Source organism: Myotis yumanensis, unplaced genomic scaffold (genome assembly GCF_028538775.1).
Source record: "Myotis yumanensis isolate MYYU_CA2020_CCGP unplaced genomic scaffold, mMyoYum1.0.hap1 SCAF_16, whole genome shotgun sequence".
Lineage (NCBI taxonomy): Eukaryota > Metazoa > Chordata > Mammalia > Chiroptera > Vespertilionidae > Myotis > Myotis yumanensis.
The window spans coordinates 43000958-43021290 of NW_027223767.1; the positions used below are offsets into that span (position 1 = coordinate 43000958).

Genomic DNA, 20333 nt, shown 5'->3' on the forward strand with positions numbered 1-20333 from the left:
CTTCCTCGAATAGTCGCAGAGAGCCCCCTCCAAAGAGGATCACGTCTCAAAAATCCCCAACTTCTCTCCCACCATCTCCAATGAATGGCTGCTGCGCAGTTGTTTCATAAACATCTTGTGACAAGAGGACAGAAAAGAGGAAAGGAGGGCCCGAGGGATGGAGTGAAGGTGTGTGTGTAGGGGGGCGGTGGGGGGGGGGGCAGGACCACTTCCTGGTTAATTACGCCCTGGGCCCTTCTGGCTGCTCCCAAGCTGGGGCTCGGTCCCTCCCACTGTCCTGCTCTCCCTCTCTCCCTCCCCGACCCGCCTGGGGAGAGGGCTCCGCCGCCCGCGTCCCTCCAGAGGCAGCCGCTGCTTCCCTCCGCCTCTCCTCCGCCCCCGCCACCCCCCCCCCCCATCGAGAACTCCACCCCCCTTCTCGCGAAAGGCGGAGGGACCGGGCGGCCGGCTGCTCTCGCTGAGGTTACGTGGCCGCCCGAGCCCTGACGTGATAGCACATTGCATCAGCATAAAACAATCCATCCTCGATATGGAATGCGCTGCGGACGGATGACAGAGCGCGCGGCCCCCTCGCCGGATTGATTTATGTCGGAGTGACGCTTTATCAGGCAGTCGGAAAAACTTTGACCAATCATTTTGCAAGGAGCGCTGAGCCGGGCCGCTCCACTGTACTTTGTTGGCTGAGAAGTTGAGCAGGGGGTGGGGGTGGGAGGGTGGGGGGCCGGGGGGGTCGCGTCCGAAAGCCCTCACACCGGTCTGGGTGCCACCTCTCCCTGCCCGGGCGCCGCCGCGCGAGCGCTTCCCTTCCCCCTGCTAGCGCCCGGATAATGTCTGAGAATGTCCATTTCTGGGACGCTTAGCAGCTATTATGTCGACTCGATCATAAGTCACGAGAGTGAGGACGCGCCTCCAGCCAAGTTTCCTTCCGGCCAGTACGCGAGCCCCCGGCAGCCGGGCCACGCGGAGCACCTGGAGTTCCCCTCCTGCAGCTTCCAGCCCAAAGCGCCGGTGTTCGGCGCGTCCTGGGCGCCCCTGAGCCCGCACGCGTCGGGGAGCCTGCCGGCCGTCTACCACCCCTACCTCCAGCCCCAGGGCGTCCCGCCGGCCGAGAGCAGGTACCTCCGCACCTGGCTGGAGCCGGCGCCGCGCGGCGAGGCGGCCCCGGGGCCCGGCCCGGCGGTGAAGGCGGAGCCGCTGCTGGGCGCGCCGGGGGAGCTGCTCAAGCCGGGCGCGCCCGAGTACAGTTTGGAAACTTCGGCGGGCAGGGAGGCCGTCCTGTCTAATCAAAGACCCGGCTTCGGGGACAATAAAATTTGCGAAGGAAGCGAGGACAAAGAGAGGCCGGATCAAAGTAAGTTATAAAAAGTGAGGAAATGCCCAGGCCGAAGGCCAGGCGAGGGGGAGGGGAGAGGCCATAAACGGCGGACAATGTGAAGGGAGACCGCGGCGCGGGCGGCGGGCGAGCGGGGGAGGAGGGAAGAGGGCGGAAGGAAGGAAGGAAGGAAGGAGGGAGGAAGCCGGCCGGGTGTCCCGGAGGGGAGCCCGAGGCCGCGGGAGGAGCGGCGCCCCCACTGCGCAGAGCCCTGGAGGAAACGGGGGAGCAGGGACCAGCTCGCGGCTCTCTCGGTTCCCGGAGCCCCGGCGGGCGGCGCGGGGAGAGGCCGGGCAGGCGGAGGGCCCGGCGGGCCGGGAGGGAGCGCACGCGGCGGCGGCGGCCCGCGCGGCTGGCAGAGCTCCCCGCGCCACGCGCGCCCCGTCAAAGCGGGCCAAGGGGAAGGGGGAGGCTCATTAGGATTTTATTTGCGATGCCACAGCTTGGCGGAGGACCGAGCCGCGCGGATTTCGAGCAGGAGCGGCTCAGGGTCCGCAGCCGGCGCCGGGAGGGGCGGGGAAGCCCAGGGCCCGGGGACTGAGCCTCCTCCCCGGTGCGACGGCCCCTCCCCGGGAGCCTGCCCTCCGGCCTCCTCCTCCTCTCCTCCGCCTCCTCGCCGGGGTTGCGGCTGCCTTTTCCTCGGCCTCCCGCTGCTCTCCGAGGGCTCCCCCGCCCCAGCCCGCGCTGTCCGCCTGGCGGGGAGTCGGGAATCGCTTCCGAACTTCGGGACCGACCGGCAGAGTGGAAGAGGAGAGATCCCGAAGGGCCCCCCGGGAGCGGAGGGTGGGGGAAGAGAGGCTGACGGAGGGGTGAGGGACTTTACCCTCTGACGGCAGCTTCTCTTCACCTCCCACTCCCCCCTAAGCACCCCCTCCAGGAACCCGTCGGGCCGTTTCCCGGAGGTGCTGCTGACAGGGTGGGGCGGTGGTAGGGAGGGTCCTATGTTTTGTCTTTAAGGTTGAGAAGAGCAAATTGGTTGGGGGCTCAGCCCCAACCAATAACCCTGAGGCTGGTGGGGCCAAGCCCTCACCCCTTCTTCTTTTTGGAGCGTGGGGGTCAGATGCTCACTCTGCTTGCTTTGCCAGATTTCCCACCAACAGAGTGGGGCGCAGGCCCTTTGGGGTGTTCCTACGGCCCCACTCCCCTGAGCTGCCTGTGGGATCCCACCTGCCAGGTTGAATCACAAGAGCTGGCATTTGGGTAACACCCCCTCTTCCCAAACCCTCCCTGCTCACACCCAAATAGAGCCCCCCACCCCCAGCCCCCCAGCCCCCCAAACTCTGCCTGGAAAACCCATTATTGCAAGGCAGCAGTTTGGTTAGGATCAATTATTAACATTTTTTCCTCTTTCATATTTAATGTGAATGTAGGTCCTATCACAGGCAATCACATTAAGGAAATAGCGCTGCAAATTGGTAAGACATGGTACTTAGTGTAGGATGGACCAGATTATTTTAAAAAATATTTAGTAGTTTTATTTTTATTTGGGGAGAAGGAATCTAGTAGAGGGCGGCTATTATTTTCTAATAGTTCCGCTTTATTTGGCAACTTTTCTGAATCCCAGGATAGGGAGAGAGACCAGAAGGAGAGAGAAGCCTGTAAATATTTCTACCCCCCCCTCCACTCCATTACCCTTTCCTCTGTTCCCCTTCACCACAAGGAGCCAGTTGGAGGGAAGTGTGCTGGGAAGAGCTCTCTGTTACCCCGCCTTCTCCCTGGCTCCCCACCTTGGGACTGGAGCAATCTTGCTTCCCAATTTCCCTGAACTTGCTTTCGCCAAACTGCGAGCTGAGCAGGAGCGGAAAAGGAGAGACTATTGCAACCATAAGTTATCTGGGAGCCCCTGGCGCTCCCTTGTCCACAGACTGGAGTTGATAAATGGTTGCAATTGGGCTGCTGGTGAATTGGAGTGTGCTGGATGTTCGCATCTCTGAGTGCGGACACATATTTGTGGGGGGCGTGTACATGGGGGAGTATCTACATGGACATTACATGCCTGCTACCATGTGGCCAAGAGACTAGAGATTGGGACCAAGGCACGGTGCACTGGGACTGGGCTGGCGGGCCAAGAGGTCTCTTGTCTGTGGCTGAAGCTGCTCTGCCCCAGTCCAACCCTCTCACCTCCGGGCCCTAGAGCGAGGACCTTCAGATCAGCCACCCCTAGTTGACCGGTAGTGGGGGGGGGAGGCACCATGCTGGGCTCTGACTTGAGTCCTTACCTGTTTGGACCCAAGTGTAGAAAGAGATAAAAAGAAGACCCAAGACAGGCAAAGCTTTGGCCATGCTGGGCACCCTGGCAGCTGGTTGGCTCCCTCCTGTCCAAATCACCTCCACCCAGAGATGTCCACAGCAACTCCCGGCCCATGGCTGGGCCCCTGTCTGGGAACTTGAAGGCCCAGGTGCCCCTTTCTCCAATACCAGGTGGGGAGTAGATTGCCAGGGGGGTGCCCTCTTGGAAGGAGAACAGGAGACCCCTCCATCCCTCCCCCCTTCCTTTCTTTGATTCTGTCGCTGCTTCTCTTTCAGCTAACCCTTCTGCCAACTGGCTGCACGCTCGCTCTTCCCGGAAAAAGCGCTGTCCCTACACCAAATACCAGACGCTGGAGCTAGAGAAGGAGTTTCTGTTCAATATGTACCTCACCAGGGACCGTAGGCACGAAGTGGCCAGACTCCTCAATCTGAGTGAGAGACAAGTCAAAATCTGGTTTCAGAACCGGCGGATGAAAATGAAGAAAATGAATAAGGAACAGGGCAAAGAGTAAAGACGCCCCCTCCCCTTCCCACTCCTTCCCCATCTCACGCTTATTTATAAGGTGGCTGCAGAGCCAGTGCTGTCTGGGATGTATCCAAGTGGATGGGGAAGGGAGTCTTTCCCTTCAAAGCCCTTTCCTGCGACCTAGAGCCTCTCTCCTTTCTTCCGCTCTCACCAGCCCTCCTCTCCCTAGACCTCAGGAGAAAGTTTTGTTAATTTAGAAGGTAGACATAGTTGGTTCTTAAGAAGGGAATGGGCCACAAGGAAAGAGAGACCCTAGTTGAACCCCTAGCATCCCGCGCCCCCCCACCCCAGTCTTTCTGGGAAGCCCCAGCCCCTCACTTCCAGCCTGCCTATCCCAATGCCACCCAGGGACACTCCAGCTGCACACAGCCCAGCAGATGCCCTCATACATGAAGCCTGGGAACACAGTAGTGACAGGGAGAGCTCACAGCCAACACTCAAATGCAGTAGCCTCCCTAGTGCAGACCGTCGCACGGGCAAATCTGTTAGAACAGCCAGCACACCATCAGGCAGGATTCTACCCCTGATGCAAATACAGAGCAAGATGTCTAGAGACACACTCCTGAACGAGGCACTGCAGCCCACGGGGCTGAATGTCAGCATGCCACCCCCACAGAACCCCCAACTCTCCCCTTCCGGGCCCAAGAGCGAGGGGGACAAGCTCGGCCCCCAAGCTGCCGGGCTGGAGGGGGGAAGGAAAGGCAGCGTAGTCTTAGGAGGGTATCTTAGGTTTTCTGAAGGCGTTCCACACATTTTGTTGCAGGAAATGTTTAATTCTGCATGTTGTTTTCCTCTCCTTCCAACAAAAGGAGGTCAGATCGTGGGTCGTAAGCCTTGCCAGTGTTGTCCACCCGTTCATCCGTGTCCCGCTTGTCTGCGACTGTAGCCCCTCTTGCTCGCCACCGGCCCTGCATCCTTCCGCATCCCCCCAGCTCCCAAATCAACTCTGGTTGGCCAAATCCACCTTGCACCAGCGACTCAAGCCGCCCCTGGTGGGAAACCCTCCCCTCCAGCCCTCTAGGTCCACCCTGCCTTAGGCAGGAAAGCCAGGGCAGAGAGTCCCGTGGAGAATTGATTGAGAATCGATTCCTGAGCGCCCTTCCTGGATAAGTTGTGGCGGACAAGGAGGAGCAAAGGCTCCCGCGCGCAGGCCTGGGGCGCATTCCTCCCCATCCTGCCCAGGTCCCGACCCACTCGGAGGAGGAGTCGCGGGAACTGGCGGCTGCGGCCCTGGCGCAGAAAGAGACGGCCCGGGCGCCGATCTGCGATCTGCTCCGGGCCTGGATGGCGACCTGCGCGGCTGCTTCACGCACGCTTCTGGGGATCAGTCCCGCGTGCAAAGGAAAAGGCGGAATGGCACCTAAGCTTCAGGCCCAAGCTGCCTCTCGGCTTCCTGTCCGCCCCCTGCTCCCCCACCTCGCCAGTCCCTTTCAATTCCATGGACTCTTGCTTCTGCGCCTCCCGCCCTGGCAAGGGGACATTCCAGTAGAACTTCTTTTGCTTCGTCAGTGGCTGTGAAATTGTGCTGTGTTTTGTGATTTCTTTGGGGGTGATTGTCTCGCCTGTTTTCAGTTGTCTCTTACATGGGAGGGTGGTGGGTGGGAGTGGGGAGGGTCAGGGGCTTAGAGCTCTGATTGTTTTGGAAGAAAAAAAAAGAAAAAAGTACAAAAAATATATATCGCTCTAGAAAATAAACCTCCTCTTGTGTCTTATTCTGTGCTGGCTCTTCTCACCTGGCCAGGAGCAGAGGTTCTAGTTCCTCTTGGGTGGCTTGGTAAGAAGGAAGTTTAGACCCTGCAGAGCTGGCTCCTGGGGGAGCTGAGAGCTGGTGGGGACCCCAGGTCCCAAGACCAAGGCTTCCATTGAGCAAGAGCCTCCCACAGGAGAGCTGGAGATGGGAGGGGAGGAAAGGGCCTGGTCTCGCTTCTTCCAAAGGTGTACCAGGGGCTCCCACAACCCCCAGAGCCGGAGGGAGGGCAAGGCCCGGCCCCCGTGGCTCCTGGAAGCAGCTCCTGGCTCAGCTGCCTGAGAAGGTCACTGTGGTTTGGTCACTTTAAAATCTCATTCATGCCAGCGAGGAGGCAGTAGCTTCCTTCTGCTGTTCCCTGCAGCCGGGACGACTGGTTAGGCGGAGGCCTCCCCAGGCTGAGCCCTCCTTTCTAACATTCACGAGGATCAAACCCCTTAGGGCTCTCGGTTCCCTCCTGGAATCGGAGCCAAAGGTAGCTCCCTTGGTACCAAGCGGGTGGAGGTTGTTGTTGGTGATGGGGCGACCCGGGCAGGCAGCTCCAAGGGCTCGGAGAGAGGATTGAATGGGGAACAGAATTGTCTCAGGAGAGAAAAAGAATTCCCTTTCCAATCAGGCCCCAGAAGTAAGTTCTGTTGGGAGAGGCACCTTTCTGCCCCCCTCAGACGGTGGGGTCCGTCCCCGCCCCCCCGCAGAGCCCCTTTGAAGGCTGCTGTTCTCGGCGCAGCGCTGCCCTGCGCATCCAGGCTTTGGGACTCGGCTTGTGCGGGGCTGGCGCTGGGGAACCCGCCTCGCTCGGAGCCTCCCACCTGGCCACGCGCCCGCGGCGGCCTGCCAGGACCCCAAGGGCTCGGGTAGAGGTGCGGACAAAGCATAGCCCGAGTGAAAGGATCCTGGAGTGAGAAGGCCAGGCCTACCCCTCTCCTGCGAACAAAGGGATGCGCTCATCGGAAAGCTAGCCGCCGGCAGGAGAAAACGAGGCTCCTGGCCGCGGTGGGAGGGCCTGGCGCCCGCCTCCTCCAAGGGTTCCATTCGGGTTATACAATGAATCTGGCTTTAGAGCCTGTGTAGACCAGGCTCCCTCCTCCTCCTGGTCTCCCCGGAGCCGGCCGGGGCTGAGAGCGAGCCGAGGAGGCCGGTGCCGCCCAGAGGAAACGCAAGAAGCGAGAGGAGCCTGCGGGGCGGGGGGCGAGCGCGCTGGGAGCAGCCTCCAGCGGGGTCTGCCTCCTCCGCGGTGGTGCTTCTTTAAAGACAAACAAAGGCGAGGATGCGGAGGCCGGGAAGCCGGAGATGGGGAAAGCTGTTGCCATAAAAGAAAGCGAGAGATTCGGAGAGGAAGAGCGCGCAGAGTGCCAGACAGAGAAGCCGGGAGAGGAATTCAATGCCGTGCGCGCAGCCATAAAAGAATATGACCGCTATAAAAGTTTATAGCGTATAAATTTCTGAAGGTTAAGAAACTAAGCAGCAGCAAAGCAAACAGTGAGGGGAAACTTTCCGGAGCCGGGAGAGCCGCAGCTGGGCCTGGGCTCCGGGCCTGGCAGGGGTGGGGAGATGGGAGGGGGGACAAGGGGGTGACCAGCTCCCAAGCCCCCACTTTCCCCGCCCAGTACCGGGTTTGAGGTTTCCGGGGCCCCAAGGGGCAAAGAGGAGAGAAGAGGGAAGGGAGCGAGAAAAACACTTTGTTGTCACCAATGCTTTAGAGAACGCAATTGGAACTCTTGTCTTTGTTCTTCACTGCCCCCCCCCCCCAGAATCGGACGTCATAAAGAAGCCCCTTGCGCGTACACACACACACACACACACACACACACGTCCGGCGGGGCCAGACGTCTGGGCGCGGGCAGCCTCTTGATCCCTTTACAGTCCCATTCCACCCTCTCAGGCCTCCTCTCCCCCCCACAAAAAGCCCAATTGTTTCTTCTCAGAATTTGAAACAATGTGTTGGGTTTGAAAAGTGCTCCACTCCCCCTTTTACGGGCTATAAACGGCTCACTGCTCGGCGGTCTCCACCAGAATTTCGGGTCTTGGAATCGGGGACTGGTGTCAGCCGTGGCTTTTCTTTTTTTCTTCCCCGCCCCCTCACCCTGTTTTTTGGTTGGTTTGTTTTCAGCTTATCTGCACAATTCGAGGAACCCTTTCCTGATTTCCGGTGCCCTTTCTCTCCCCCTTTTCTGCCAAGAACGAAAGTTTCTCCTCGCTTCTCGCCTGGGTGGCTGGCTCTCGGAGAAACCGGCCGAGCCGGTGGCGACGGCGCCTTTTCTCAGGGTGGCCGCTAGATGGCAGCCTTGCTCCACGCGAAAATCCCCGGTGCGGCGGCTGCGGGCGCTGGTGGCTGCACTTCGCACCTTTGGTGGGCCCAGAATCTACGAACTGAGCGCTGCGAAAAGTCATGAATAATTTGTGCGTAATAAAAATATAGGGTTCATTATGGCCGTTTCCCCCATTTTATAGATTTCAGATGTATTGATGTTGCCCCCCCCTCAAATAGTCAATTTTACGCATTTCCCCTAGGAGGAGGGCTCAGCGCTTCTCATCCCCCCAGTTTCTGTGTTCTGTGGGGGCAACACACGCAAATAGAACGGGGAATAGTAATAATAGTAATAGTAATAATAATAATAGGAATAATGGGTCTAAATAAAAGAGGAGAATTGGTTCGGGGAAAAAGCGTTTTCCGGGGAGGGGAGCAACAGGAATGTCTGCGGATGCGGGTGAGCAAGTCAGGTGAGAGGGGGGAGCCGGCAGAAGAAGGTCAGATGGAGAGGAAGCTGCGGGAAATCTGCTGCCAGATCCGCAGGAGAGGGACCTGGGTGAGCTAGCCCGGGAGGTGGGGGGTAGGGGATGGGGGGACAGTATTTTTGGGGGGAGAAATGGATTCGTGGCTCTGGTGGGATTGGAGGTGCCCATAGCCGGCGAGGTGGGCTCCGCATGGACTGAGGCTCCAAGAGCCTTTGTAAGTGTCGGGGTCTGGGCTGGGCGCGCGCCGGGCCAAGCCGGGAGCGGGGCAGGGGTTCCCCGGGAACGGCGAGGCGCGGAAGGCTGCCTTGTTTCGCCCGGAAAACACGCGCGTTTTCCAGAAGCGCGTGGGGCGGCGCGGGGCGGCAGGGAGCGGCAGCTCACTTTCACCCGGGGTCCGCGGTCCCCAGGTGCGAGCTCGGGCTCCGGCTGGGGCGCAAACGTGGGGGGGGGGGCGCGGGTCCTTTCGCGATTTAGCAGCTGGAGGCCTGGGCTCCGGGCGCTTCTCACCCTGAGACCCGCGCACTGTCTGCCCTTAGACTCTCCGATTCCAAATCTCCTGTTTCCTCCGGACCCAGCTCGACCCGCGCCCCTCACTGGGACCAACCTGCGCGAGAAATAGCCCCCCGCCCCCCTTAGAACGAGCCCCCTCCTCCCCCAGGAGCGCGTGCGAAGAGGCGAGCGGACTTTCTCAACTTGAGTTTCTCTAATAAATCTGCGCTCCGTTGGGTGTTTATAAATTATCTCCTCGCTCTTTCCCGTTGCATTTTTTCCTTCTTATAACAGAAACATTTTCCTTCCATCAGGAATTTCTGGCACGGTGTAGGGATGATTTAGAACAAGTCATTGAATTGCTACCTTACCGGTGAGTCCTCAAATCGTGACCATAAAATCCCCCCGCATTTGATAAAAATGTTGCTTCGGCAACAACTTAACTCTCTCTCGCTTCCACTGCCTCACCGCCCTCTTCGCCTGGCGTTTGAAGATTCAACACTTTCCCTTCCCTTTCTCCTGTCTCGCTCCCTGGCAGCCCCTCTCCCATTCTCCAGATTCACCTGTGAAGGGCCAGCGGCCCCCATGGTCACTTCCCCTTAGAAAGGCGATGGTTTGATTTTTACAAAGGTTGGGGTGGCTCGGATCCCCGCAATACACAGCAAACCACGCTCCTAAATAAACAACAAATGGAATGTATTTGTAAAACCTCCACTTTTCTTGCTAGAAAATGTCTCTCCTCTCTCCCCCTTCCTTCCTTCTTTCCCCTTCCCTTCCCTTGGCCAGTGAGCCCCCCCAGGAGCCCATAGGTTCAGACCCTCAGACCAGGGCCTCCTGAAGCCTAAGCCACCACCACCACCACCAGGCCTGGCAGGCCAGGAAAGGCCACCCGCTCAAGGGGATGGCACCAAGTCAGTTCGGAGCTGCAGTCCATACTTCAGGCCCCAGGTCCTCAGGTTGGAGGGAAAGCCAAGCCCAACTAAAGGCTCCCCAAGAGGGGGGGGGGGTAGAAAACGGGGGACTCGGTGGCCTTGCCGCGTCTAAATCCCCTCTACTCCAAGGTCAGTTTAGGCAGTGACAGTGGCTCACAGGATGCTGAAAGCTAAAAGGCGCCCCCTTCATACACACCCTTGCAGCCAAGGCCTAGGGCTGAGGAGGGCACCGGGCAGTGGCATCAAGGCCAGGTGCCAGGGCCTGGTGCCCAGCGGGGGCTCCAGTGCCCTTTGCTCCCTGTGATGTGCTCATAGGCTTGGCGGTGCCCTCTCCCCCAAGCATGCTGGGAAGGTCGGGAGGCCACTGGTCTTGGTTCCTGGGTCCCCAGGCCTGCGTGCAGGAGTGCGACAACCAACTGGGTGCCATCCTGCTGGTGGCATCAGGCTCCTCTCCCATCACACGAAGTTGGCCCCCCAAAGCCCTGACTGGGCCCAAGCGCCTTCTATCAGAGACCTCCTCCCCATTCCAGACCCCCCCCCCCCCTTAACCAGGCTGTGCAAAAACTGCAGAATCCTCCGTTTTAGGGGGAACTTGCTTGGTGCCCATTAACCAGAAAGTTTCTTCTCCCTGTCCCGGTCCCTCCTCACACCCTCCCAGACCCCTTCTCCAAAGAAAAGCCTGGCTTGTTTATTGAATAGGGAAACGCTGGTGAGCGGCCTGGGGGTGGCAGAGGGGGTGGTGGTCTGGGGGCTCCAGAGAGGGGGTGGGGACAGGTGCTCTGCACAGCTGAAGGAGGCAAAAACTCGCGAAAAAGCCACCGTTTGCACCGAAAAAAAAAAAAAAAAACCCCACCAACCCATAATCGTTTTCATTTTGGCTTTGCCACCCCCACCGAGCTGCAGCCGTGCAGCGGGGGCGATCGAAGCTGCAGTTTTATAGCTGTAGAGGAAAGAACTCGTAAAATGCTAACAGCTTTTATGCGCTGCGGCATAAACAACAACAGACTCCGGCTTTATTGCGTTTTATAGTTTGTTAAAGAGTTTACAGGCGTTTTTTTCTGGGGGGGCCCGGCTACCCAGCCAATTCCCTTCACACGACAGTTAAACCTTTATCAATAATAAGGAAATTGATCATTAAAGCTTTAAATATGACTACCTCGTTTGTCGGAAAATATGTTTAGGAGGGGAAGCTGTATGATTTGATAACTTGTATTAAAATACCAATTACATTTATCGGACCTTTTAAAACTCAGCGCAATTAAGCCGCGTTCTTTTACATTTTTCCGAAGCGACCCTGACATTTAAAAAGACTTCAACTGCCTCGTTAAAAATCACGAAATTAACAGCGTTGCCTGCGTCTGGCGCTGGGTCTCTGTGTGTGTGCGCCTGGTTGTGGGTTTTTTTTTTTTTTCGTGACTCCCCAACATCAGTCTTTGGGGGTGGTCTGCGAAGGTATTTGATTTGTTGTGAGGGAAGAGATATCTCATTAATGTAGGTAGTTAAACAGATTTAATCTGTATTCATTCTCTCTCCCCCTTCTCCCTCTCCCCCTCTCTCTACCCCCCCCTTCTCTCTGGGTGTTTTTTTTTTTCTTCCCCTCCTCCCCCCCCCCCTCTCGCTCTCCTCACTCCCTGGCGCTCGCTCGCTCTAGCTCTCTCGCTCGCTCGCTCTCTCTCGCTCTCACCCTCGTTCTGCGTTCTGTCCGGGAGGAGTACGGAGAAGCCAATAGGATGCGGGGTCTCTAATGGATGCAAATGATCATGAAAAGACAGTGCAAAATATGAAACAACTCATTTGCAGGGAAGTAAATCACCGAAAACTGTTTATGAACTGGCATCCTTTCTTCGAAATGTAAAGCGAGGACCTCTTGAAGTGGCGGTAGATTTTTGTTTGGGGGGTGGGGGGTGGGGGGAGGGCGCGCGAGCCGGCTGCCATGCGAGCTTAGACTTTTGGAGGCTCCGCGGTCCTTCTCTATTCCTGGAAATCGCAAAAAGTGCGGCGGCTCCGAGCTCTCCTTCGCCTTTTTCTTTCTTTTCCTTTTCCCCCTCCTCCCTGTCCCTCTCCTCTCCTGGCGAGGGTGGCTAGGAGCCGGCGAATCCGCGTTTTTTTTCTCTCTCTCCCTCCCTCTCCCCCTCCCCACCCCCTCCCCACCAGCCCCCAACTACAGCCGCCGCCGCCGCCGCCGCCGCCTCAAAATTCAATAAAATGAGCTCTTATTTCGTCAACTCACTGTTCTCCAAATACAAAACGGGGGAGTCCCTGCGCCCCAATTACTATGACTGCGGCTTCGCCCAGGACCTGGGCGGCCGGCCCACCGTGGTGTACGGCCCGAGCGGCGGCGGCGGCTTCCAGCACCCGTCGCAGATCCAGGAGTTCTACCACGGGCCGTCGTCCCTGTCCTCCGCGCCCTACCAGCAGAACCCGTGCGCCGTGGCGTGCCACGGGGACCCCGGCAACTTCTACGGCTACGACCCGCTGCAGCGCCAGAGCCTGTTCGGCGCGCAGGACCCCGACCTGGTGCAGTACGCGGACTGCAAGCTCGCGGCCGCCAGCGGCCTGGGCGAGGAGGCCGAGGGCTCGGAGCAGAGCCCGTCGCCCACCCAGCTCTTCCCCTGGATGCGCCCGCAAGGTGAGCTCGAGGCCGGGCCGGCGAGGGGGGCGCGAGCCCCGAGGGCCCGAGGCCGGGCCGGGGGGCCGGGCAGGCCGGGGTGCCCCCTCCGGCTCCGGGGGAGCCGTGCCTGCTCGTTCAGATGGTCTCCCATTTCTTTCCTTCCTTCCTCTCTTCCTCGTTCTCTCTCTCTCTCTGTCTTTTTCTCTTCCTTTTTTTTTTTTGTTTCCCTTGAAGGAGGGTCGCTAAGAGACATTTCCTGAATCCATAAACCCCTCACCCCGCCTGACTTTCCTTCTTCTCCCCCTGCTTTCCCCCCTTTTACTGTTTTATGGGGGGGAGTGGGGAGAGGGTGGTGGGAGTGGGGGCGCTCAACTTTTGCACTTCTCAATGGCTTTATAGTTTAATTGCCCTGAAGAAACTTTTCTTCTGGGGCAAAGGCTCTGGGGGCTTTTCAAGGTGGGTCCATTCGTCCCCATCCTGGCATTTTTATTCTTATCTCTCCCCCCCACCCCCCATCCTTCACATCCTTCCTTCTAAAGTTTATGGCACTTTTAATAGATTTGAACCACCCCCACCTCACTCTCTGGTGCTTGTTACCAGGGGAGGCGGCTCCCCCTTTCTGGCGGCCTTAAATTCTGTGGTGTCTGATCCCCCTCACCCCCCACGCCCCCACCTCCAGCTGACCGCGGCCTCCGAGCGCCCCCTCCCCCGCGCGGGGTAGCAGGTCCCCTGCCCTTACTTATTATGCTGGTCTCCCAGGCTGGTTCACGAATCTTCCAACCTTCCCCGTCCCCGTCCCCTCCCCCACCCGCCCCTTCCCTCCGTCTCGCCCTTTCCCCCCTTCCCAGCAGCCGCCGGACGCAGGCGAGGCCGACAGACCTACAGCCGCTACCAGACCCTGGAGCTGGAGAAGGAGTTCCTATTTAATCCCTATCTGACTCGCAAGCGGCGGATCGAGGTGTCGCACGCGCTGGGACTGACAGAGAGACAGGTCAAAATCTGGTTCCAGAACCGGAGGATGAAGTGGAAAAAGGAGAACAACAAAGACAAGTTCCCCAGCAGCAAATGCGAGCAGGAGGAGCTGGAGAAGCAGAAGCTGGAGCGGGCCCCGGAGGCGGCGGAGGAGGGCGACGCGCAGAAGGCCGACAAGAAGTAGCCTCCAGCTGGGACTGCCAGGGCCGCGGCCGCCCTCCGCCCGCCGGGCTCCCGTCCGTCCGCCCGCCCGCCCGCCCGCGCCGCCGTCGCCCGCCCGCCCGCCAGCCCGAGAGCTCCGGGCCCGCGAGCCGGGCCGGGAGCCTGGCCTCCCGCCGCAGCGTCCCCACCGCGCCAGTCCCCGCTAGTGGTAGTATCTCGTAATAGCTTCTGTGTGTGAGCTGCCGTGGATGCCCTTCCCTTCCATGGGGGCCGGGGAAGACAGGGATGGTGAGCAAGGACCCCCTCGCCCAGCGAGGGGGAGCGGTTGCTGCTCGGCCGAGCCCCCTCCCCACGCCCCCGTCCCGTGTAAAAAGCCTCCTTGTGCAATGGCCCCTTTTCCCTGTAATGACCGAGGTACCGATTTCTGCTAAGTTCTCCCAACAACATGAAACTGCCTATTCACGCCGTAATTCTTTCTGTCTCCCCTCCCTCTCTCTCTTTCTCTCTTTCTCTCTCTCTCTCTTTGGCCCCCCCCCTCTCCTTCCTCATTTCCTCCTCCCACCCCCTCTGTCCCCGCTGCCCTACCTAGCTCGCTGGCTTTCTCTCTTGCTTCTCTCTTTCCTCCCCCTCCCCCTCTTTGATTTGACAATTTCGTCTTAAGTGTTTCTCAAAAGAGGTTACTTTAGTTAGCATGCGCGCTGTGGGCAATTGTTAAAAGTGTTCTTAGGTTTACTGTGAAGAGAATGTATCCTGTATCCGTGAATTGCTTTATTGGGGAGGGAGGGAGGGCTAATTATATATTTTGTTGTTCCTCTATACTTTGTTCTGTTGTCTGCGCCTGAAAAGGGCGGAAGAGTTACAATAAAGTTTACAAGCAAGAACCCGAGACTGGCCGGGCCTCGCTGCTCATTCGCTCCAGGCGCCTTGCAGAGCTGGGGGGGGGGGGGGGGGGGAGCTGGCCACCCGCCTCCAGCGCCCGCCAGGCCTGGACGCGCGGAGGAGGGGGCGGGGGCTGGAGGCAGGTGGTGCGAGTCCCTCGACCCAGGGGCGCAGGGGCTGAGGGAGGCGGCTGCTGCGTGATTGGAGGAGAGAGGAACGAGGGAGGGGAGCCCAGAGAAACCCCCACCCTTTGCGTTCCGAGACTGCGTGGCCCTGGAGACCCCAGCCCTGGCCGCGCAGGAGAGATGCGCCGGGGCTGGTGGCTGTCTCCTCACCACTTCTCTCCTTTGTTTCTGGGTGCCCTCTGTGTGTGTGTGCAGGGGAGGGGGCGGAGGTGGAGTGCGGGGCTACTGAACAAGCTTATATATTTTTATTTTTCCTGGAGTCTGATGGGGGGAACGGGAGGAGAGGCGAGAGGCTCGTGCCTGCCTCTCCCTCTGGGACGTGGCCACCGAGGCCCAGCTCCGAGGTCTTGGCTCGCCGCCTTCCTTCCTTCGCTCCCTCCGCTTCTCCGGCAGCCGGGCAGCCGCTCCACGGAGGCATCCGCCTCCCGGAACCAGAAGAGCAGTGCACCGGGCTGCCCTCCTCCCTTCCTTTCTCTTCCCACCCACCCCACCCCCCTTCCTTAAAAAAAAAAAAAAACATTTTTAAGTTTTCAAACCTTTTTTTTTTTAAGCCGCCAGAAAACGCAGCATCCAACACCCGTGGGCTGGATCCGGCGCCTCAAGGAACACCCACGAAGCCTGGCTCCTTCCCTGCCCTGTGCCCGGGGCGCCCAGAGAGCCTGCCGCCAGGCCCCCCGCGCTCCTCGCTCAGGACCGGGCTGAGCCCCCCAAAGGCCCAGCCAGGCGGACCTGGCCCGGATTAATAAAGACGTGACTGGCCCACACCCACCCGCCCGTGGCGTGCAAACCCTGCATTTGTTTCTCGCCGGTGGCGGCCTGGGAAGGAAGGGGGGGGCGCCAACACGGGTGGCTCCCCGCTTATTTATTTCCCGGCCACTCCGTGCCTTTCTCCCCACATCTCGCCGGCCAGCGGCCTCCGGCCCACGGGGGTCGACAGCGGCCCTGGAGCCCCCAGCCCCAACCCACAGAGCTGGTCTCCCCCATGCATTATTGATCATATTTTATAAATCCAACGCCACACAATTTTTTCCACATTACCGGAGCCGTGGGGAGGCGGCCCGGCCATTGGCGGAGGGGACGTCACGTGGGCGGGGTCACGTGGCCCGGGGAGGAAAAAGGGGGTCCTTTTTGGTGTAAATCTGGACTCTAATTCTGTAATATATCAAGGAATCTCGTAAAACCGACACTAAAACGTCCCTGCCTACAAATCATCCGGCCAAATTATGAGTTCATTGTATTATGCGAACGCTTTATTTTCTAAATATCCAGCCGCAAGTTCGGTTTTCGCCACCGGAGCCTTCCCCGAACAAACTTCTTGCGCGTTTGCTTCCAACCCCCCGCGCCCGGGCTATGGAGCGGGGTCGGGCGCCTCCTTCGCCGCCCCGGTGCCGGGCCTGTACCCCGGCGGGGGGGGCATGGCGGGCCAGGGTGCCGCCGGCGTCTACGCGGCCGGCTACGGGCTCGAGCCGGGCTCCTTCAACATGCACTGCGCGCCCTTTGAGCAGAGCCTCTCCGGGGTGTGTCCCGGGGACCCCGCCAAGGCGGCGGGCGCCAAGGAGCCGAGGGACGCGGACTTGGCGGCCGAGAGTAACTTCCGGATCTACCCCTGGATGCGCAGCTCAGGTAACGCCACGCACCGAGCCGTCCCGAGCCGCAGGGCCCCGGGCGCCTTCCCCGGAGGGCGCCCCCTGCCCGGCCAAGTGCCCCTTTCCGCGTCCACCGTGCTCCCCCGGCCGGAGGTGGGCCCTGGGGACGCGGCACCCCCTGGGCCGCGACCCGGCGCGCTGCCTCCACCCCAGGTTTGCTGGGCGCTCTCAGGCTCGCTCTGCTTCCCGGCGGCGCTCTCTCCGCCAACGGCCCAGCGCTCGGATCCCCCAGCTCGCCCCCCACCCTTCCTCTCAGCCTTTTAGCTTTAAATATTTATCAGCCGCGCCCGCAAAGGCCGGGGAAGAGGCCGTTTGTCTTGCGGAGGAAGGCTAGGGTTTGCAGAGAATAGCCATTAGGGTTCTTCCCCCCCCCCCCTCCCCGCCCCCTTACCCCCGCTGGGGATCGCAGCTCTGGGTGTGTCCCCCAGTCTCGGCTTGGATAAGGTCTAGGGGAGGGGGCTGCAGCGATGAGCAATTCTCCCCTCCCCCTTCCTTCCCAGCCAACCCTGCTCCCGCATTATTCCCTTCTGGACAATTAGAGGTGGGCTCTGGAGGCCTGGCGGGAGGAAGGGGTATGAGAGATTAGGATCCAGCCTGGGACACAGAGCCAGAGAGGCAGGTGGAGAGAGGGGGCAGGCTGAGGCCAAGAGAGATGAGGCTCCTGACCCCCCAGTGAACTTGGGAAGGGGGAGTCAGGAGAAGGAGAGAAAGGGGCAGAGGCCTCATGTTGAGTACAACGGGCTTACTCAGGTGCCCTTCTAGGGCTCCCCGGCCCCCCTGGAGAACTGGCCAACAAGTTTGCAGGTATTATTCCAGGAGGGTGCTGTCCTCTTGGGGGAGGCACTAGGACTTTATAGAGTCAAATCAAGAGCTCGAAAGTACAGGCCACTAAGCCAGCTGCTGTAGGAACCCCAAGAGACCAGGTGCTCCATGGAGTTTCCTGACAAGCCTTCCCCAGGCATTCTTCCTAATGCTGCCCGGGACTCAGCGGTCAACCCCAAGGTCCGGAAGGCCCAAGACTTGTGGTCAGAGGCTCCCAATCCAGCCAGGGCTGAGGCCCAGGAGAAGACCAGCTCCTACCCCATCAGTATTGGTGGTCATGGTCCCCATTACCTGCTCCATAATTCAACTGCCTTTCCAGTTGATTTATCAAAGTCCCAATTTTTCTGCTCGTAAACATTTCAGCTTGGCTTTTATCTGACTTGAAATTAGGGCCCCCAACCTCTCCTCCCACCAGCTTCTTCCCTGGCGGGCTAGCACCAGCACCTCCCCCGGTTCAACCTCCCCCAAGCCTCCTCAGGGTTTGGGGCCTAACCTGCGAAGCTCTCCTCTGCCCCTCAGCCCCCATCATCCAAATGCTTTATGTTCTACCCCCAACCCAGGCTGCTGTCTGTACTCTCCCCTGTGCTTTCCTGGAGGCTGAAAGATTGCTTTGGAGAGCTAGGTTGTCAGGCAGGTGGGCAGGCAGGACAGCCTGTCCCTGTAAGACCTCTGCCGCTCACTGGAAAATAGTCATCAGAGGGCAGCTGCTCTCAGACCAACTCCATGCCCCAAGGAAATCTGTGAATTCTCACCAACTCCTCATTCCACAGGGGGGGGGGGGGGGCGGGAAAGGAGGGGAAGGACTGGACATATGAGGGTCCTTTGTCTCCTTTTCTTTTGGGGAAAAGCACTCAGGCCAGGCTTAGTGCTTTATATTGGGGTCACTCACATGGTTCCCCTTGCCCCCTACCCCAAAGACCATCAGAGCCAGCATCCAAGGGCTTGAGGCCCCTAGTCCTGAGGGTGATGGCAAGATTAAGGTCCCTTGTCCCACATACACCCCTTCGGCCCTGGGCCTGTAACAGGCAGCAGTTTAGAGGTTGGGTTCAGAAGCCCAGGCCTGGAAGATTTCTTAGCTGGAAAATGGGAATGTTTGCCTGCGCAGGCCTGTAGAAATGTCTGCACACGGAGGAAGAGGGTGGGCATGGACTGGGGTATGGAAAGTGAAAATTTGGTTTAATGGGAAAATGGGCTCTTCTAACCACTGGCTCCAAATCTCCAAACCACACACAAGGTCTAAGAGGGAGACGGGCAGGCTCCTGGCCTTTTTCCCCCCCGCACGCGCTGATTTTTCTCTAAACACTGTGCGCAGGGACCGACCGCAAGCGAGGCCGCCAGACCTACACGCGCTACCAGACCCTGGAGCTGGAGAAGGAGTTCCACTACAACCGCTACCTGACGCGGCGGCGGCGCATCGAGATCGCGCACGCGCTCTGCCTCACGGAAAGACAGATCAAGATCTGGTTCCAGAACCGCCGCATGAAGTGGAAAAAGGAGAACAAGACCGCGGGGCCCGGAGCCGCTGACCAGGACAAGGCTGAGGCTGAGGAGGACGAGGAAGAGTGAGGGATGGAGAACGGGTGGAGGAAGAGAGAGATGAGGAGGGGAGAGAGAGGGAGAAGCCCAGCTTTGGGGACTGAACCAGGAAACGCAGATCAAATAGGGGAGGAAACCCTATTTAAATGGAAAACAGTTTAAAAAAATTGTTTAAGGAGAGAAGGTGAAATTTTGGTTTCTTAACACTGAAAACAAAAACTACCTATAGAAAAGTCCGCCGGGTTTGTCTTGTACAGTATGGGAAGGATGTCACCTACCTGTTCTATAGCTTTCTGGAATTTGCCTCCCCCTTTTTTTTATGTCGCTAACTGTAAGGTCTTTGTAAAATGTTGCTGTTTTGTAAGCCCCCTTCTTTGACGCTGTCTTTTGTGGTCTGTGGGTCTGGACTAACGTGTTGTTCCCCCGCCCTCATGAGCCCACCTTCCCAGTAGAGTCACTGAAGGGGCCTTAGGGAGCCCCAAGGACCCACCAACTAGCTCCATTGTCCTCTCTGTGCACCTGCCCTGCCCGATGCTCCCTGCTCCCGCCTGCCCTGTGGTCCTCTTTACATTCTGTGTGTATCTGAAGAAAGGAGAAATAAAACACAATTTAAAAACAAACGGATGCTCTATTTTCTGTCTCCCTAAGGCTGGGAGGGGGTCAGGGTTAGCCATGCATCCCCGCACCCCTCCGCTGTGCCAGCTGATGCTGGCCTATTTCGTTCTGTGCTGGGCTCTGTTCTTTTTCCTGGGGGCTGCCAACTAGTGAACTCCAACATCGTACACACGTTCCCTTTACATTTTTTACACACAAACGCACACCATCCCATATTTATAGGCTGACGCCACCTATAAAGAAATATATATGGTCAAACACAGCCACAAAGACACACTCATCTTCATATATTCACCAGTACACGGACAGGCGTCCTCACATCCCAACTTCATGCCCAGATGCATGCACTCATGTTCACACACACAAGTAAACACAGATTCACACGCCCTGCCAGACACATTTATACATACCAGTGTACACTCACACATTGGCTTATAAACACACAGATTCACATCCCCCAAGTAAACACATCCAGAGCCCACATGCTCAATCGCACACAATCACAAAACAAACCTCACTAAACCCTCACACTTCCACAAACTTCCTCCGCCAGGCCTTCCCCGCAGGCCGAGGGCTGGGCAGTGCCGCCAGGGCTCCAGCTGACTTGCAAAGTGCTGGCTGGGCCCCATGCGGAGGAGGCGCGGAAGGAAAGGGAAAATGACCACCCAATTCCACTCCAATTCTTGGGATTCCTGGCCGGCGGCGTGGGGCTGAGGCCAGACCAGAAGCGGGAATCCGGGGAGGCCTCCAACGCCAGGCGCTCCCAGCTCGCTCGGCAGATATTTTCTGCAAGATCCATGCGGTCATTTTATTTCCATTCATTTGCACTTCCATGTCTTTTCACGTATATGTC

General features: G+C 58.8%; 3 protein-coding genes across 9 annotated transcripts; all 3 read left to right on the top strand.

The window, feature by feature from the left end:
* Positions 1 to 745: 745 nt before the first annotated feature.
* Positions 746 to 5729, top strand: HOXB9 (homeobox B9). The gene is made up of 2 exons (XM_070393385.1): positions 746 to 1351; positions 3899 to 5729. Exons 1-2 carry the CDS (start codon positions 838 to 840, stop codon positions 4132 to 4134), a joined length of 750 nt encoding a protein of 249 aa, XP_070249486.1. The 5' UTR covers positions 746 to 837; the 3' UTR covers positions 4135 to 5729.
* Positions 1266 to 14656, top strand: HOXB8 (homeobox B8). Of its 7 annotated transcripts, none has more exons than XM_070393387.1 (4): positions 1266 to 1351; positions 9435 to 9493; positions 11704 to 12681; positions 13512 to 14656. In XM_070393387.1, exons 3-4 carry the CDS (start codon positions 12258 to 12260, stop codon positions 13817 to 13819), a joined length of 732 nt encoding a protein of 243 aa, XP_070249488.1. In that variant the 5' UTR covers positions 1266 to 1351; positions 9435 to 9493; positions 11704 to 12257; the 3' UTR covers positions 13820 to 14656. The 7 variants fall into 7 exon arrangements, with proteins under 7 accessions (XP_070249488.1, XP_070249493.1, XP_070249487.1 ...); XM_070393392.1 differs by having other exon boundaries at positions 12207 to 12681; XM_070393386.1 differs by lacking the exon at positions 1266 to 1351 and adding an exon at positions 8623 to 8702.
* Positions 14657 to 15978: 1322 nt separating this feature from the next.
* On the top strand, positions 15979 to 19473 carry HOXB7 (homeobox B7). Its single transcript, XM_070393395.1, has 2 exons — positions 15979 to 16484; positions 18642 to 19473. Exons 1-2 carry the CDS (start codon positions 16085 to 16087, stop codon positions 18893 to 18895), a joined length of 654 nt encoding a protein of 217 aa, XP_070249496.1. The 5' UTR covers positions 15979 to 16084; the 3' UTR covers positions 18896 to 19473.
* Positions 19474 to 20333: the final 860 nt, after the last annotated feature.

Coding starts and splice junctions, on each gene's coding strand:
- HOXB9 (XM_070393385.1), top strand. CDS start 838: ATGTCCATTTCTGGGACGCTTAGCAGCTATTATGTCGACTCGATCATA. Junction 1,352..3,898: donor CAAAGAGAGGCCGGATCAAA/GTAAGTTATAAA, acceptor CTTCTCTTTCAG/CTAACCCTTCTGCCAACTGG.
- HOXB8 (XM_070393387.1), top strand. CDS start 12,258: ATGAGCTCTTATTTCGTCAACTCACTGTTCTCCAAATACAAAACGGGG. Junction 12,682..13,511: donor CCCCTGGATGCGCCCGCAAG/GTGAGCTCGAGG, acceptor CCCCCTTCCCAG/CAGCCGCCGGACGCAGGCGA.
- HOXB7 (XM_070393395.1), top strand. CDS start 16,085: ATGAGTTCATTGTATTATGCGAACGCTTTATTTTCTAAATATCCAGCC. Junction 16,485..18,641: donor CCCCTGGATGCGCAGCTCAG/GTAACGCCACGC, acceptor CACTGTGCGCAG/GGACCGACCGCAAGCGAGGC.